This window comes from Tachysurus fulvidraco, chromosome 1 (genome assembly GCF_022655615.1).
Source record: "Tachysurus fulvidraco isolate hzauxx_2018 chromosome 1, HZAU_PFXX_2.0, whole genome shotgun sequence".
Lineage (NCBI taxonomy): Eukaryota > Metazoa > Chordata > Actinopteri > Siluriformes > Bagridae > Tachysurus > Tachysurus fulvidraco.
Genome location: NC_062518.1, coordinates 45,653,339 through 45,668,970, shown reverse-complemented (window position 1 = coordinate 45,668,970; position 15,632 = coordinate 45,653,339). Strand labels below are relative to the sequence as shown.

At 35.9% G+C, this 15,632-nt stretch overlaps 3 protein-coding genes and 1 long non-coding RNA gene across 6 annotated transcripts in view; 2 read left to right on the top strand and 2 right to left on the bottom strand.

Annotated features, from left to right (window-relative positions):
- Positions 1-15,632, top strand: part of LOC113643290 (low affinity immunoglobulin gamma Fc region receptor III-like) — a 546,637-nt gene that overhangs the window by 302,911 nt on the left and 228,094 nt on the right. The gene's annotated exons all lie outside the window — the stretch shown is intronic.
- LOC113633966 (obscurin-like) overlaps positions 1-15,632 on the bottom strand; it is a 580,831-nt gene that overhangs the window by 424,221 nt on the left and 140,978 nt on the right. The window contains exon 7 of the mRNA XM_047823084.1: positions 6,145-6,426. Within this exon, the coding sequence (XP_047679040.1) occupies positions 6,145-6,426 (282 nt within the window). The remainder of the gene's footprint in view (positions 1-6,144; positions 6,427-15,632) is intronic.
- The window catches only part of LOC113633976 (leukocyte immunoglobulin-like receptor subfamily B member 2), a 284,910-nt gene that overhangs the window by 244,472 nt on the left and 24,806 nt on the right, over positions 1-15,632 (top strand). The gene's annotated exons all lie outside the window — the stretch shown is intronic.
- LOC125138531 lies at positions 273-1,259 on the bottom strand. Of its 2 annotated transcripts, none has more exons than XR_007137734.1 (3): positions 1,200-1,259; positions 888-1,010; positions 273-653 (listed from the first exon to the last, which is right to left on the bottom strand). It is a non-coding gene; the product is annotated as an uncharacterized LOC125138531 (long non-coding RNA). The 2 variants fall into 2 exon arrangements; XR_007137733.1 differs by having other exon boundaries at positions 888-995; positions 1,200-1,258.

Below are 15,632 nucleotides of genomic sequence, written 5' to 3'. Positions count from 1 at the left end.
GTTTATTTCACATGTATTAATTCTCCATTTACTACTGAACTTTACTGCAAAGAGATCCTCTACACCGAATAATAGTTTTAGGATCAAGTTATATGCTTTAAAGAAACATCTTATTAATCCCATGTGATAAATTCTAATGTTCTAGCAGGGGACAAGAGTGACAATGAAAAGACAGCAATATCGCAGCGGTGAATTGATAATAATTATTTATTTTATTGATCGAAAATTTCATATAGAGGAAATCTCACAAACAAATAGAATAAAACAGCAGTACAAATGCAGCAGTGGTAGAACTAATACTGTGAAGACACAAAACACAATATTAGCACCATATTTCAGATAACATTTTTATATTGCATAAAAAAGCTGGCTGTAAAAAATTACTGAACACAGTAATTTTCACCTCATCAGGAGGTTGCAGACATTAACTAAACAAAGCCATTAACAACAATGAGGGTGTCTATAATATGATGAGCAAATAACAGCAGGACATTTAAATGACAAATCAGTATTGTTTTAAAATCCACACAAAACCATAAAGAAAAAGAAATTCTGGAATAATATATATTATAGTAAATGTATCTTATTTTTATAGATGAATTTTGCTCAAGCCTCTATGACTGCATTCTCAATTCTGTCTTCATCAGTGTGATCTGTCAAAGAAATGAAAAAAAAAAAAAAATTCTTTCATTTCATTTTTTCCAGATGTTTGGAAACCAAACTGCATTTGATTTCATCCTAAAAACATATTTTTAATTCAAATTTTAGAACAAGTGGTTATTTTATTAATTTTCATTTAAAAAATCTTATTTAATCTTTAAAATAAGAAGTGAGTCAAAAGATTATTCTTGCACTTATTAATAGAGATATACTGAAAGAGTTCTTACCTCGAGCTCTGTAACATATGAGCAGCAGAATGATGGTCACCAGCAGATACGGAGAGGCCGTCACCACACTACAGATCAGCATGAGCACTGAGAATGGAGCTTCTACACCTGAAGGAACTGAAGCTGAATAAAATAATAATTATAATCATGTTTATTTCATGCTGAACTGTTTAGATGTTTTAGGTCAATCTGCAGTACAAATAAATTAATTTTATACCGTGTGCACGTATAGACACTATAGAGTACATTGTGAAAGCTACTGAATTTAACACATTAAGTGGTATATTAATGAATATTTTAATAATTTCTCACGTCTGACTGAGACCCAGCTTTTCAGTGACTCTCCTCTCTCTGGGTGTTCACAGTGGTAGAAACCTTCATCTGGCTTTGAGACATCACCATCTAGAACACAGAAAATCACTAACAAGGAAATCCACACACTATGATGTGTCTGTAGATCATAAATAAAAGTTCTCTAATTTATCTGTATATAACTTCAAACCCTCTAAAAGCATGGAGTCTGGAGGTGTTTTATTCAAGTCTGCACAAATCTTCCTACACTAGCTCATGAGAAAACATGCAACTGAATTATAGATACTGTAGCATCTTGTACCGGTCATTTTAGATTTCATGTCCCAGGCACCCTAAATTTCAACATCTACGCCTCAATTAACCGATGAGCAACCCAGTTTTACACACACACACACACACACACACACACACACACACACACACACACACACACACACACACACACACACACACACACACAACACAATGAGACATTCCTTTTACTAATAAAACCCAAGATAAGGTACTCTAAGGTTCTCATTCTTATAACCCTTTTTGTAATGTGTTTCTTCTTTTAAGGCTTGCCTGACTTAAAATTATTTGCTCCTTAATTTCCTGACAAGGGTGTATTTTATTCATGTGTCAGAAAACAACATTGTATTTTAAAATCTGTTATACTCTATCATCATATCTTACTGATCATGGCATGTTAATGTATACCTGTTCTAATGCCGTATGCCCCTTTAAGGTCTGATGTCAGAATGTATACGAAGCTATCATTTTCTTTTTACTTCCCTAATGAAAGTGCATCTTGTTTTATGTTTCATTTTTGTTTCTTTGCCTTTATAAGAACACAATATCGTATTAACCTCAGTTACCCTTTGATTAATGATCTATGTATGTAATGTACCGCTGCCTTCATACCGTCATTACCCTTCATGTTTAGTATCCAAATGACCACAAAATTATCGGTTACTCATTTTTCAAGCACTGGTGTATTTTATTTGAGCACGAAAGGCACCATACCGTCTTAATACACCCTGGATCAAACTTTAAAGTCATCTAAAAGTTTGATAGCTAAACCACGCCCACAGACACCTGAAACAAAGGGAGTTTTTCCCTCCAAAATCCTGACCGATGTATTGGTCATCTTCCCAAAGATGGGTGGAGTTCGCGACCTTTAAATTGTCACAAACACCACTAATCCGTGGTCAGACTTCCGGAACAGCTTCAAGACGACTCCATCTTCCTTCAAAGAAGTTCCAGCAAGCTTCACTTCCAAGAACGACAACTGCTCTGATCTTCAGTAGAACTTGGAAGAACGTCTGACCCCACCCTAACTGACTTTTCAGAGATTTCTCTGTTGCATCCGGACTCTTGTGCAGTAAGCCAATGCAAGTAACCGTTTCCTTTACCAACCAATTTAGATGCGTAATTTTAAGTAGGAATCTTTCATTGAATCTTAAGGTGAATTTAAGTTTCTGTGACGATTTCCCAGTTAGGGTGTGATTAATTTTTGAGTCTAAGCTTGCCATTCCTTTCCTTCCTTTCTCTAGTTTCTTCTTTCCAGTCTCTTCCTCCCTTTCCCCAATTTTAATTTCTTTTGTTTTATTTTATTTTCATTTTCATTTTCCCTATTTCTTTTGTTTGTTGTGTAGTTAGTTTTATGTTGTGTTTGTCTCATTCATTAAATGTCATAATTTTGAGCCACAGGTGATTTGTCTCTGAGTATCGCTCACAAATTAAGGTACCTGCAATATCTGGTCTGAACTACATGCTCTATTAAGTTAATTTAATTTAAATTACGGTATATAGTAAAAGGAGAGCGAATCTTTCTTGGCCGGGAAGATACCGCCTTCATAGAATTAATAAAGGTTACACGGCCTGTTCGGCGGACGAACAGACCAAATAAGCGTAGCGTTAATTCCAGTACCGTTAATTTCAACTTATAACACGTTATAGTAGGAAGTCACTATAACACGTTATAGTAGCTTATAAATATTTACCTTGCTTCGCGAGCCAAAATCGCTACAATACATTAGTACAGATATATATGAATATTGAATACTGATTTGAATTTATACTCATTTACTTGTACTAGTAAAACTGGTGTCTACTACTAACATACATGTTTTCATTTCCCTTTTCCTTTAACATTAAACACAGTACATGAAGTCTCACCATGCACTGTGATGTTGACAGGATTACTGTTTTCTCCAGATTCAGACACACACCAGTAAACTCCAGTGTAGGATGTGGAGAGGAAGCTGATGTTACATGTAGATCCTGTAACTGATCCCCAGTGTGAACAATCTAACACTCTCTCACTGTGTGTGTATCGTCTCACTGTCCATCCAGTAGACTTACTCTGGTCCTCACAGCTCAGTGAGAGAGAGTCATTAGTAAAGTGTTGAGTTCTGCTGGGATTGATGATCAGAGAGACTGGAAGAGATTCAACTGAAACAGAAAACATTTAAAGTGCCAATAAACAAAATAATGAGGAAGAACACAAAGAAATGACTGAAATGTGATGTAAATTGCACCATTTATTTTCTAGCAAAATGCTGTTTTATTCTTTTACAGGATTCTACTGTAAATGATTAGACAATTAGAGCAGTCAAATGAGCCAATGTGCAGGATTCTGATTTATTTTACACCATAAATATATTTACCTCCTATTTGTATCTGTATCTGATTAGAAGACATTTTCTGAAGACATTATATCTGAATAATTTATGTATACTTGGTCACATACAGAATGTTTACCTGCTCTGACTTAATAAAATCCTCCATTACTGAATTCCTCAAACATTTAGCAGACATGTGACTTATATACTTATAACAGAGTGACTTATATATATATATATATATATATATATATATATATATATATATATATATATATAAAACAAAACATATAGTGAGTCCTGTTTATGTGTATCATACACATAATTTATAACCTAATTATACACATGATTAAATAAATGCTGCATTAATCTGATGTTACATTCACACTTTTAAAGTCTACACTTCAACACAACAGATCATTTTCCTCACCAGTGATCCATAGTGGCTGTAGATTGCTGTACTGTGTGTAAAAGGCTGGTTCTCTTCTCTCTCCTCTGCACATATAAACTCCTGTGTGATTAAGAGCAGCAGGACTGAGAGTGTATTTGCCTCCAGATCCTCTGCTGCTGTCTGAGAGGAGCTCCACATACACGATATAGCCACGATTATTATTTATTCCAGTTAATCCGTCTCTGTAGGGAACAACTGTGTACCAGCTGAATGTCCAGTCTGTAGAGGAGTCTGTAACCTCACAGCTTAGAGTCACCGAGTCTCTTTCAGTCAGCTGCCTGAAGTACTGCCTGTGGTCTCTCTGTTACAAAGGAAATACAAGATAATTTTATCTAGTTTTACTTAATACAAAGTAAGAAACTTTACATGCACATTTTCACCTGACACACTCACCTGATACAGTCAGTGTAATAACATCACTGGAGTGTGAGGAGCGTGAGCCTCCTCTCTCTGTTCCTCTACAGGTGTATGTACCTGTGTGGGTCACTTCAACACCACTGATACTGTACACCTGTTCACTACTGACAGGACTGTGTGAAGTATCTTTATACCAGCTGTACTGCCAGCTAGAGACACTTTCATCCTGTATGTCACAGCTCAGAGTGACGGTGTCTCCAGTGTAGACGGAGCTCTGAGGATTCACTCTCACAGTCGGTTTGGGTTTTACTGTTGAAACCAAATGATAAATTATTTGTACTATCTACGATTACAGCATGGGGCAGGTTTTGTGTAGCATTTCATGTTTTTTTTAATTACAGTAAGTTTGTTTTTAACCTGTAACAGTTTATAACAATTTGTGTAGATGAAGTTATTATTCTGTTTAATATATGTTGTGTTTAGACTGAAATGAGCTGAATATAATCTCTTACACTGTACTGTATATTGTGTATAATGTTTTTCTTCTTTTAAAAAAGTTTAAGTAATAAAACACAGTGTCTAACACTGTTATAGAGTTACTGTTTCCACCATGAAGTACAGATTATTTTAATCAGAATGTGACAATGATTATAATTTTATTAAATAATGAATGTCACACTGAACATTTAATCCATATATAGTTACATTTACTCTTGTGGAAAGTCTGATAAACTAGTTAGTTCCTGTTCTTGTCACATTAGACGTCTGGAGGCAGATACAAGAATTTATAAAATTGTGACAGACACTAGATCGGGACATCTGCAGACTAAACACACAGCGGTAACAACAGTTACAAGACAAATACATACATGGTGAAACAAAGGGGTTTAAATACACTGACAAATCAAGGGTTAAAGTGAAAACAGGTGAGAATAATCCAGATACATTAGAACAACAACCAATGACAGGACAGGGGCGGAGACAAGACATGAATCAGAACAAAAACCCACATGACAACGTAAACAAAAACACAACAGAAACAGGTCAATATATATGTGCTGGGTTTCCCTCAGACGTGTCCCAAATATCTTTAACAGTTCTCACTTACAGACGTTTTCTCACCAAGATTTAATTTAATCTATATTTTAATAAATAAATATAAAAAACACAGAACCACAAAATATAAACTTTTCTGTCCTGAAGACGTTTACATGTCAGAAAACATAGTTATAGTGTGTGTGTGTGTGTGTGTGTGTGTGTGTGTGTGTGTGTGTGTGTGTGTGTGTGTGTGTGTGTGTGTGTGTGTGTGTGTGTGTGTGTGTGTGTGTGTGTGTGTGTGTGTGTGTGTGTGTGTGTGTTAAACAAAATGTTTTTGGATCTCACCAGTCAGAAATGACAAATACTTTTAAACATATGTATTTCGAGATCATTCTGAAAATTCTGGAATATCAAGAGGAACAAAATAATTAAGCAATAATGTTTACGCCTTCTAACAAACCTGTGATGAAAAGAGGAAAAAATCATGACATACCTCTCACTGTAATCTTGACAGGATCACTGAGCTCTGTGTAGTAGTAGTTGTTGTTGTAGTTTATCCTGTATGCTCCACACTTGTACTCTGTTTCTCCTGCATTATCGACTGTCACATTAAGTGTGTTCACTTGTTCAATGTTCAGATTCTGTAACAGCTGATTATTATTGTACCAGTAAAACTCCCATCCAGTCCCCTGCTGCAGCTCACAGCTCAGAGTGACGGTGTCTCCAGTGTAGACGGAGCTCTGAGGATTCACTCTCACAGTCGGTTTGGGTTTTACTGTTGGTGTGAAATGATGAAGGTGTCAGAGCTGCTTTACACTTTACAACATAAGCAGTAGATTCACTGTGTCTAACAGATGCTTTGTGTCTAAAACTAACATTTATATTTAACATTTAATACAAGATGTTACAGTTGTATGTTTTCTTACACGGCTGATATTCAGTATATTTTAGATATAATTATAATTAATTCAGTTTGTAATCAGATAGCAGCGGTCAACATGTCTGGGATGTTCCTGTGTATCACATCATCATTAAATCTGAGTGTTCACACATTTTATAGAGTCGACAGCAGACAAAGTTATTACATATTTAAATGTCTTAAAATACATTAATGACATGAAATACATCCAACAGAACAAAAGTAAATCATGGATTATTACCCCAGAGGTGTTAATGTGAACAGTCAAGTGAAGAGAAGATAATGAGGCTTGTGTTTAAATATTGTGAGGGATTTCTGTGATGAGACAGAGACTGATGTGGATGATGATAATAAAAATCTCTCAAAATGACAGAATTCACAGATAAAACCTTCTAATTCTAATGTCTCAAATGATATTAAATAAATCAGATAATAGCAAATCTTTTCAGCTTTAGGACTCCCTATAAAACATTCTGTTGTTAATAAACCTTACATAAAGTCATTCCCAAGTCTACACTACTAATATCATTTTTAGAGTGAGTTTGAGTTCATGTTTTTGTTACTTGTTGATACTGATATGTGTAACCTGCTTAATATTAAGTAATCAGGGGCATCATGGAGCATTTTATTTAGCACTAGTTATATCTGTTGTTCTCTTCTGTTTTCTTACATATACTTGCCTGAAAATGACATGGATTGTTCCAAATGATGCACTTTGCAAGTAAAATTAATTATATCTATTTTTATTGAATTATGTGTTCATAAAAATATTTTATTACACCTGTGTTCCTCTGGCCACATTTAGTAGTGCAATTGGTCACACTCTTGCCCTCTCCAGTGCAATGAACACACACACACACACACACACACACACACACACACACACACACACACACACACACACACACACACACACAATGTACACAAACACACACACCCAAACACACACTTACACACCAAACACACAGACAAGCATTGGACATTGCATTTCATTGGGCCTCCATAAAAAAAAGCTACACATTAGTAAATATTTCACACTTGTGATATGCCTTTGTCCAGCAGAGGGCAAAACCTGATCTACAAATAAGCTACACACACACACACACACACACACACACACACACACACACACACACACACACACACACACACACACACACACACACTGTGTTTAGTCTGTAATATTTCATCAAATTATGTGCCTCTGATCATAAATATAGTGAAACTAATTCATAATTTCTGCTTTATTATTTTACTTTATTTATTGTATATAAATGAGGTTTATTATACCAAACATTACAAAAAATGTGTGAAAAATATATGTTGATATGTTGGAAACATTTTACGGCTCATTATTTATAAGCAGTGAAATGAGACCAGGTCAGTTTGACTCGGTGCTCCTAAATTGCACAGAAAAGCAGGGAAGATTACAGGAGGGTTAAACTTGTGCTGTTTTATATTTAATATGTTAAGAAATTTAAGCAGCATAAAACTTTTTGAGTGTAAAATTATTTATTCAAATCTGATGTTGTACCATCCTTTGGTTAGATCTAAAAAACTACATTAATAAACAGGGAACAAATTAACAAACTGTACACAACCTTCTTAGCACTAAAACAATTTAAATAAGGAGACAATATAAAGAAAAACTATATATAACTCACTTTGAGCCTGGACCACTGGTATGAGTGAAATCAGCACTAAAAAGGGAACAGAAACAGAACATGACGTAAATATGGAGAATTTTCAGTGTATTAATGAACACAGCACATTTTAGACACACAGAACACACAAGTTTAAATCTTACTCAGGAAACTTAACTTGTTGAGGTGATAATTCAAAGGCATACATCTTCAGTAACCAGGGAGGGTGCATGAAAACACACACACACACACACACACACACACACACACACACACACACACACACAATCAACATCACACACGCACACATACTGTACACACAGATACACACACACACACACACACACACACACACACACACACACACACACACACACACACACACACACACACACACAGGGTACAAAAGGGAGAGCTGAAACACTAGAATTTGCCTCTTCACTGTAGACGTTGCACTGTAAGGACGATGCCTTTTGCTGCAGCAAAATAATATTCTGTCTTTACTTCTTTGCTTTTACCACCACCTCTGAGTCTGAGTGTGTTTCATACATCTAGATCAAAACTGTGATCACACTAGCCACAATGTAATTTATCCTTTAGCTAAGCATTTTGGAAGGGATTTGTACTCGGAACAAAAGTCTAGAGTGCTCCAAATTTGGTGCTTAGTCTCCAGATCTTTAAGGGTGTTGAACCATCCTTCTCTGGATGAATGAGTTAAAACTGTATGCTGGCCACTTCTAGGATGTTCTTAACTGATGCATTCATGAAGGGTTCCAGAGTAATCACCTCCAGGAGTTCTTGTAGAGTCCAGTGGGAAGACCATCTGTTTCTGTTGTTTGACCTGGAGAGAAGGCACCATGACAACAGCAGTCACTTCATCAGTGACATGTTCCGTGTCCAAAGAGTCCCTCTTCTACAAGTTTAGAACAGGAGGCCCTGTAGAAGATTCACTTCTGCACCGTTTCTCTGAGTGTAGAGTAGATGTCCATATAAATGTATATCTAGAGGTCCAAATAAAATATCAATTTTCTCCATCAGATTGTGCATCTACAGGACCGTAGAAAATTGGGGTGTTGGAAAGGGGGGTTCTTGTTCTTGTGGTGAGACTGGGGTAAGATCAGCCAGATTTTACTTATGTGGATCTCCAGGCAAGGGAAATTTAGACAGAAGTAAAACAAAGACATCTACTGTTAATTTGTTGCCTATCAACTGAAAATATAAGAATGCACCTATGACATAGATCCTTGAAAATATGACCTCAGAAAAAAAAGTGTTCATGTGACTCAACTTACCCCAGGCTAGGGGTAAGTTGATCCCAGTCAGTGGGTAAATTGAGCCATTTGTGGGTAAATTGACCATCCTATTTTATGCAAGTATAATACAAAAAAAAACTTTAATAAAAGTTATTTAACAATACACTTACCTTTCCAAACAATGTCATTTATTAAAGCTACCTCAAACAACACAAAACAAACCAGTTAAACTTGAATTTTACCTTTAATCTTTTTTTTTTTTTTTTGGTGAACAATAGTTTTAAACATTTCTAAGTGAAGGACTGCCAGCATAGTTTTCAGGAACAAGAAATATGGTTATATGCTGTATTTCTTATGCTGTTCATCACGTCATGTCCAATCACACACACACACACACACACACACACACACACACACACACACACACACACACACACACACACACACACACACACACACACACACAAACATGTTTGGCAAAAAGAATGTCCCATCAGTGTGTTCAGTTCTAATTTCCAATTTTGTTAAACAGTTTCACAGTTTTGAACTTGTGAGAAGAAAAGAACAGTTTGAACTTTCAGACCTCAGCAAAATGAAAATGACTATTGGACATTCCATCCATCAAGGTTGCAGGGAAATATGAGTTGTTGCTCCCTCCTTGCAGCTCCTCCAACCTTTCAAGAAGCTTCTTCAGCACATCATTCAGTGGGACAGATCCTACATAGAGGTGGAGGTTGAAGCCATGGGTTGATCTTCTACAGAAGTAGACAGCAGATCAGGGTTTGGTCCGTCTGACACCATGGATGGTTCAAACTCTGCATCAGAGAAAATATCTCTGTTGTAAGGAAAAATCCCTGTGGACCTGAATCCAGAACAGATATTCCATGGTGTCATTGCTGACATGAAAGCCTTGTTCACACATACAGGGATGTGGTACAGTATATGCTGGCTATAATTGGTCTTGAATGGACCATAGACACTCTTGTCCAGAAGCTGCAGGCGATGAGATGTGTGGGGTGGAATTGTGAGCATAACAATCCCCTTCTCTTTGCTTAAATCAAGTAGTAGCACTATGAGATGGTCAGAGGAGCACTTGGTATGCTGAACCAGATGTTCAAAGAACTCTGCAAAGGTGTCTTCATTGATCCAACCACTGGTTCAATTTACCCCACATCATCTGGCTCACTTTGCCCCATAGCCACCATTTTGGTAAAAATGGCCTAGCTTAGCAATTCAGGCTAACTTTTAGCTTGATGATTCACATGGTTTTATATGTTGACAAATCACCAAAATGTACCATACACAACTTTAGACCTAGATAAATTTGCTTTGGCAAAACAGCGAGTACCTGAAATGCAGAAAATCAACTTTAACAAGCAAATAAGTGTTTTTTGTGAAAAAAAAAAAAAACAACAACTTATCTCTTGTCCCATGTGCTTCTCCTCTTCACACAAAAAAATTATAAATGATGGAGTCCTTCAGAATGTATGGTCACATTACACCAAATTTGCATAGTTGCCCAGAAACAGGGGGTGGGTCAACTTAACCACTGGGTCATCTTACCCCACTCTCCCCTACCACCTTTGTCAGTCCATACACCGTTTAAAGACCACAACAGAATAGATTTAATGAACTTTACTGAAGTATTAATAATAATTATTTTCATCATCATTTCTTGACTCTCTGTCAATGCCTCTTTGCTTGTTGCTGTATTTGTCTTGACACTTATGGATTTAGTTCACTGGTCAGTTCCAATCTTCAATTAATATACTAATCATTCCAGATAATTTACCTCAAGTGGTCCGCTTCGAAGTTCTCAGAGGAATAAAGATGCGCACCGTAGGAGAGAAGCATTTCCATTGGCTCCAGTCTGCCGGTATTGGCCAATCACAAAAGTCGATATTGCACAGCCAATGTCACTATGTTTTATTATTATTATATATTATTATTATCATTACGTTTATATGGATATTATATTGTAGACTATTGAGTGGATATTATATATATATATCACTGATTCTTGAGATAAGGGACAAAAGTACTTCTGAAAAGTGACAAACAAAAATTGATCCTACATTAATTTGAACTGGATATCTTCATAAACACGGGTCTCATCTATCATACCATGCAAAGGAACAGGTTTTTTATTCAACCACTTTTTATAAAAATGTACATTTACTCACTTAGTAAGTTGACATTTGTCAACTCCGTCTGACACATAAAAATATGTTTTTTGTATGTGTTTGATCAATTCAACAACACTGTAAAGTCTTTAAGTGTGCAGAAATGGTGTGCCTTACCAAGGTTAAGTGATTAAATTGTATTGTATACACTTTTAATATTATTTTACATTGTTTTGGAATTAGCCATTTTAAATTACCTTCATTTAGTTTACTAATTTTTTCATTTTTAATATAAACAATCAATGGTTTTCTGCACACAAGACACTGATGCATGTAGATAAATTGGTGTTTTAATGTATGAACACACTCAATTGAGCAAAAGAAACATACATTTTTTATAAAAATAAAAAATCTCCATCTTACGGTGTTGACACACAACTAACGGTGTTGACACACAATTGATGGTGTTGACAAACTAATCGAGAATTAAACTGATTAAAGATTACCTAGTCTTAACATGGAAAAGAGAGAGAGAGTATCAAGGGAAAGGGTATCAAACTTCAAACAAAGAGTACCTGGTGACAGGATCTTTAAGGCACACATGAAGATGTCAAAATGTTCCTGGTATCAAAAGAAAAAAGCAAATGTATCTGGAGCTCCTCTATTGCTCATCTATATTCAAATTAAACTGTAAACTGTAAATCCTTTATATATGTTGAATATATTAAGATATTTTAAAGTCAATCAACATGTATACTTAGATCATAATATCATGTTAAGTAGCTACCTTTCAAACGTTTAGGGTCTCTCACTTGTTCTTTATTTATATTTTTTTCCATATTACAGATAAATAATAAACTCGTCCAAACTATGGCATAACACAAATGTAACTGTAAGAATTATGTTGGTGACTAAAAGCATCCAAAATAAATCAAAACTCTGTTATATTTTATCATCTGAAGTGCAGTCTAGAAATTGCAAAACCTTACGCGTGTCATTTTTTCAAGAAGCTTCTTAAGTTTTCAATTTAGTAGGATTTTAAAGAGTATAGAAGGAGTTCATATTTAATCTGGGCTCTTATTGGCTGTTTTTCTTCAATATTCAGTGTAAGTCATCTATTTCAAAAATAATATTTTAAAATAAAATTTTAGTTTTCTAATAACAGAAATTAATCTGTTTGGCACAGGTATATTTTTGTCTACAAAAGTAATTTCAAGCATTTAACCATACACCTTCAGATTAAATGATTTTTAAGATCATAGTAAACATTTTAGTCAAGTGACCCTAAACATTTGAACGGTAGTGTATGTTACTTAATAAGTATTTGGGAGCACTTTTCCACTCCGTCAGCTTACATGTCAACACCGTCAGACAAAATATCTGCGGAGTTGACGTCTGACGGAGTTGACAAAACAATGTTTTTTCAATTTAATCATGTCTAATAAATGGTAGTCATTTTGATTTTCCTCAGTGGTCAGCTGCCACTAAACTAAACCAAAATACCAACTTTTATTTCAAAATTCTTGATTAAAATCATCCCTACTTGGAAGACGGTGTTGACACATAAAAGCTGTGACCACAGGGATTTCAACTTGTTTGCTGAATATTTAAAAAAAATGTAAAACTTACGAGGCCATGTGTTGGACTGCTGCATCCATCAACAGACAAAATTCAAAGGGGGTCCTCAGGGTTAAAGCTGACCAAAATATGACTGATTTATTTCGAATTTGAAAAATATCTGACGGAGTTGACATGAATTGATGACAGAATTTGAAAGGCTGTTGTTAATGTATAAAATAATGTAATGTTCACTTTAAGTATTTTGTAATATTTTATTAAGCCATGCAATTAACCTCATATTCATATTTGTGCATTTTATGCATTTTTTTTTTTTTTTTTTTGCAGTTTGATACTGTGACCTCTACAGAGGACGAGTTCATTTGCATGGGCTTTCATAGTACAGTGCTGGTATTTTATAAAATTACTATGAAATAACATATATACAAATCTTTTAAAGTCTTTTAAAATGAAACAAGTTATTATTATTATTATTATTATTATTATTATTATTATTATTATTATTATTATTATTATTATGTAAAAATTAGTCCTGTACACACACCTGAGAGCAGGTCACAGTTTGTTGGTGCAAATTTAGATGTGAAGAAGTGGATGAGTGGAAAAAAAAGTGTTGAGGAGGGTGAAGATGGACGTGTAAAAACAATAACTAATAATGTGGGTAAATTTAACTAACATCACATTAGTTTATTCTAATAAACACTATCACAAAACTATTGTCTATTATCATTTACTTATTTGTGCCAAATCTATCAAAGAATTCTACAAATAAACACTTCTCATTAGCCTTGTACACTGACACACACACGGGGTAAAGACAGTTTTAGAGAACTGAGAACACACAAGTGCACAGTTGTGGTTTAGCTTCTTTCTTTTTTTAAATTCAGTTTTGTGAGTTCAGCAGTGAAGAAGGGGAGGAGGCGTGAAACTGGAAATATTTGCATGTTGCATGTTTTCAAGATGTTGGTGCTAAATTCTGAGCCTTCCCCCTGCATCATACAGTAAATAGTATATACCCCATCTTCACACCTAATAGCCAACTTCTTTCCCACATTCTACTTTATTCTCTACAAGCACTCGGTCTCCTCCAACCAAGTGATTCCCGTTCAGTGAGATTGTTGCTGCTCAGCTGAAGAATGTTTCTGTGCAGTTTCCATTGCAGTCATAACTAGGACTTAGCATCCGAATAATAATCAGGCACATCAATTGCTTAAAAGTGACATCATCTGCCAACCTAGGGAGATACCCAAGGTGCATGGCTTGTATTTTCATGGACAGTGATATTGCAGGCAAATGTGAGGGCCTGGATCTGCTGTTGCCATTGTTTTCATGATTTTTTTTTTTATTGGAATTAGCCAATCAAGCATCACGTTAGTTCAGGCAGGCCATGTCGTCAAGCATGGATCAGCTGTTAATCAACTGTATATGACGCGCACCAATCCGGTTACCACATCCATATTGTCCGACCCTTTAAATTTCCATTCTTTGAGCTCCTTTCTAGCGCATCGCTGTTGCTGCGATTTAAACTCCCTCCTCCAACAGCGACTCCACCCAGCCGGAACCCGTTGTTCGTATACCAGTTCTAATTATAATTCTTTAATTATAATTATAATTCTTCATCACGTATTAGTTTTTTCTTCTCTCCCTGCCCCTCTACATATTTAATACTATGTGTGATTAATGGTTCTGCTGTTATACGGGGGTCTATTTTATTCTCTAGTTGCTGCTCCCCCGCTCTGTCCATGCATGCGCACGGATGGGCGCGTGGATTTTTGCCCAGAACAGAACCATAAAGCCAACACTAACTGTATGCATATCATCTAATAAATCCTCATTTGACACAATGGTCCTGACTGAATTATAAATCCATAAATTCTGTACATAAATAGACCAAATTAAAACAATGCTCAATTGGTATTAAGTGATGAAATATGTGTCAAGAAAACCTTTGGGTCATGGATTCATGCTTTTGTCATTAAATTCTGATCATCTTCGTCATGAAGCAGAACCCCTGATTCATCAGACCAGACATCTGTTAAGGATTCGCCACACTCCACACTCACTCTCCCGCAATGCTCCGCTTCGCCTGACTACTAATTACCATCACCTGTTACCAATCACCTGTTCACAGTCAGGGGCGGTTCTAGAGGTGGGGCCCTGGCACCTGGTGAAATCTGATTGGCCGCCGTTCCATCAATCGTCGACGAGAAGAGCAACCGGAGAATTTTACACAACGATCACAGATGCAATTCCACCCACAAACAATTGGCGGCACTCGTGGCAGTAATGTGTCGATGCAACTTGGGAGAAGCATTGAATCCCGATGGGCCATGTCATTAGATTTGGATGAATTTGTCAGGCGTTTCAGCTCCAAGCAAGAGGTCTTCTCCGGTCTAAAAAACTTTACCCGACTCGAAGTGACCCGAAGCACTTTTTACCCGAACCCGACGTGCATATATATATAT